The sequence below is a fragment of the Amphimedon queenslandica genome, unplaced genomic scaffold (genome assembly GCF_000090795.2).
Source record: "Amphimedon queenslandica unplaced genomic scaffold, v1.1 AMPQUscaffold_9230_Cont18812, whole genome shotgun sequence".
NCBI classification, from domain to species: domain Eukaryota; kingdom Metazoa; phylum Porifera; class Demospongiae; order Haplosclerida; family Niphatidae; genus Amphimedon; species Amphimedon queenslandica.
Genome location: NW_003550498.1, coordinates 1 through 3,388, shown reverse-complemented (window position 1 = coordinate 3,388; position 3,388 = coordinate 1). Strand labels below are relative to the sequence as shown.

The 3,388-nt window shown below is 32.2% G+C and overlaps 1 protein-coding gene across 1 annotated transcript; it reads right to left on the bottom strand.

Annotated features, from left to right (window-relative positions):
* Positions 1–385: 385 nt before the first annotated feature.
* On the bottom strand, positions 386–3,370 carry LOC105315615 (Werner syndrome ATP-dependent helicase homolog). The gene is made up of 16 exons (XM_011410325.2): positions 3,329–3,370; positions 3,203–3,272; positions 3,104–3,157; positions 3,000–3,055; positions 2,921–2,952; positions 2,780–2,857; positions 2,622–2,736; positions 2,469–2,523; positions 2,262–2,411; positions 2,114–2,207; positions 1,869–2,068; positions 1,388–1,480; positions 1,230–1,326; positions 1,107–1,172; positions 897–1,042; positions 386–738 (listed from the first exon to the last, which is right to left on the bottom strand). Exons 2-16 carry the CDS (start codon positions 3,215–3,217, stop codon positions 595–597), a joined length of 1,395 nt encoding a protein of 464 aa, XP_011408627.2. The 5' UTR covers positions 3,218–3,272; positions 3,329–3,370; the 3' UTR covers positions 386–594.
* Positions 3,371–3,388: the final 18 nt, after the last annotated feature.

The window sequence follows — 3,388 nt, the reverse complement described above, 5'->3', positions numbered from 1 at the left end:
TTTTGTGCAAGGGCTGTACCGTGCTTTGCAGGTTGCTTGACCTTGCAAACTCGTAATCACGTGACTTTCCCCATACTAATAATGCATGTCACGTGCACGGTACCTGCAAAGCATGGTACCGTGCTTGCAGGTTGCTTGACCCAATTTCTTACTTCCTGCTCACGTGATATGTATTATTAGTATGGAGAAAGTCACATGATTAATGAGTTTGCTAGGTCAAGCAACCTGCAAAGCACAGTAGTATCTATGGCTACATGCATTACATGTGAAGTGACAGAATAGATTAATTTTAATATAATAATCAACCATAATTATTGAATTGAATTGACGACGACACATGACGTCATGCCTGCAATATCAGTTAGCCACTTCCCAATAAACAAAGTTTCACCCATACAAACATGAAAAGATTCTACCAAAAATACAAACAAGAATACACTGATGTCACTGTTAATGTCATTTTACAGAACAACAATAAATGAAATGACAATTATTCCAACAATAATGAAATGTGTTAATCAATAAATGAGATTAAATGAAGGATGATAATAATAGTAGCTGATAAATGAAGTGTTCTTTGGTTGTAGAGTTAGTTCAAAAGAACTTCCTTGCTTTCTTGTTAGACCCAGTGTAGTATCCTCTACCATACCCACTGCTGCTGCTGCTGTAGGAGTGGCTCCTTTTAAAAGTGTTTGGTAAGGATCTCTTACTAGCTGTACCAGAAGAACCTGATGATAACTGGAAAACAAAGAAATTATAATTATTATTGAATTAAAAATAAATTTTTGAGCACTTCCTGTTGTTGTTAACACATTGTAAGTGTTAACAAGGCGTCAAATTAGAAAATTGCTCAGAAAATAATTTATAATTTATTATGACCCACTGGTAATTCTTACAGTAGGTGATGTCAGTGATGGTGTTGTAGTTAGTTTATTCCTAATGAACCCACTGGAGACCATCAGTAGTGCTATTGTCATTCTTATCTGCCAGTACTCAATGTGTTCTGGTAACTGTTCTTTAATTGGCTTTAATCTTCCTACGTCTGTAAAATTAAAAAAGGTCACCCGTTAAAATAATGAAAGGTTATCCGTTAAATTTTGAGGTACCTGAAGATATTGGTGGCCTCCTTATAGTGTCAGTAATGAGCCTCTCAATCTCTTCAGTAAACCCCACTAATGATAATAATAATTAATAATTATAATGATTTTAATATTATTATTAATATTTACATTCTCTATAGTTGAGCATGTACCCAGCTTCATAACAATCCACTAAGTGTCCAATGACAGTCTGAACTTGAACACCACGTCTTGAAGCTATCTCCTCCTACAATAATTAATAATAATAACAACAAATAAATATCTCAATCCTCTATATCTGGTCTTACCACACTGAGTCCTTCCCTTGTATATGAATCATAATAGGATCCATTCTTTTCACTTATTGGACCAATAATGGACTTACGAACCTTTATGGCGACCTAAAGAGGATGAGGTTAAGTTGGCTGTAACTTGAAAAATTGAAGTCGGAATCAGCTCAAACTTGCTGGACAGCATAAGGGCATCAATATGTATCAGAAAATGTAATAAAAATTTGGGGTGATTTCGGAGCCATTTTTTGAAAAAAAACCATGGGCTATAGTACAGGGATTTTTTCAGATTTTTGACATTTTCTTAAAATGGCCATAACTTGAAAAATTATAGTCGGAATCAGCTCAAACTTTCTACACAGCATAAGGACATCAATATAATAAAAATTGGGGGTGATTTCAGAGCCATTTTTTGGAAAAAAAGGTTCCAAAATCTTCTCAAACTTTCTGTGCAATAATAAGCACATGTATATGCATCAGAAAGAATTATTATTATTACTTGTATTTCCCCAGTATTAGTGTCAGTATCTTCTCTTCCTTTGCTCAGTTCAGTGTCAGTCCTCAGGGTGGGATGAGCTGTACAGTATTCTTTTATCTTTGTTAGTAATTTCATTCCAAATTTGGTAATAAATTGTTGAGAGACTCCATCAATCAATCGCAATGAATCCTCAGTAGTAGGACGAGATAAAGACAGATTACCTAATAATAATAATAATAATAATAATAGCATTATTAATAACATACCTAGTAGTTTGTTTGACGCTATCATGAAAGGAGGTATGTCAGTTTCATGAGCCATTTGGTTTCTATAACTGACCAGCTCCTCATACAGTGCACTCTGAAATAATGACACACCCACCAATTAATTAATAATATTAATTAGTTAACGTACCTCCAATGCTTCAGTCTCTTTGTCTTTAATTGGGACATTAGCTCCACCCACTGCCCCACCCATATTCTTCATGTTAACTAATAATACATTGTAACTTGAAGGATCATCTTTCAATGGAATTATCAATGAGGAATCACTGCTGGCTGTAAACTATTAATAATAATAATAATGAATATTAATTACTTAATTAATTAATTAATTAATTACCGTGTCTGCTGCTGATGCGGCATATTTTGGATTAAGACTTGAATGAATTATTGAACTAAAAATATACAAATAAAATAAATAAATAAATAAATAAATAAATAAATAAATAAATAAATAAATAAATAAATAAATAAATAAATAGTTTATAATTACTTTTGTTGTTTTTGTTGTTCTTTATCGTACGCTATCATGTCATTGGTTGGTATTACATCAATTGTTGTACCGTCTGGATCAGATTCAAACCTGTCATACCACCTGCTCCCTTTAACTTAACAAATAGAATAAAAAATTATATAAATGAATATAATTACTTGATAAAGACACTGTACTACCAAAACCATTAGGAACGGACTCTTCTCTTAAATAATGACCAGAAATAAGTACACCAGCTGAAGGAGAGGGAGAGAGAGAGGGAGAGGAGGTGATAGAAAGTTTAAATTTAATATTTTTACCAAATGACTTCCACCATTTCTCAGAATGATGTCTATTAATTAACTATAATTAAATAAATAATTAATTAATAATACTTACAATCCTTTCCCATGCACTGGATGCTTCAATATGTACTTTGGAATCTTTTGTGCTTTCTAAAAATAGTAACACTATGAATATTAATTAATTAATTAATAACATACTGATCCTCTTAAAATTGATACTGTCATTGTAATACCATAATCATTTCTCAAAGCCTAATTAATAAATAAATAATTAATTAAATATTAATTAATGAATACTTTAATCATGTCCATCAACAGTTTGGCATCTTTTGAATAATTTGTTTTAATTTGAATATCACCTCGTAAACTAATGAGTGGGTGGAGCCAATAATTAATTAATCAATATTGACCACACCCACTTACAATCTCCTACAGTTATCACAGCAGTCTTTATGACCTCCAATGTCAGTGAAAGGGGATCCT

Excerpts from the sequence above, each read along its gene's own strand:
- LOC105315615 (XM_011410325.2), bottom strand. Across the intron at positions 2,737-2,779 it reads TAGTACAGTGTCTTTATCAA|TTAAAGGGAGCAGGTGGTAT; the intron begins GTAATTATATTC and ends CTATTTGTTAAG. Across the intron at positions 1,043-1,106 it reads GAGGCCACCAATATCTTCAG|ACGTAGGAAGATTAAAGCCA; the intron begins GTACCTCAAAAT and ends TTAATTTTACAG.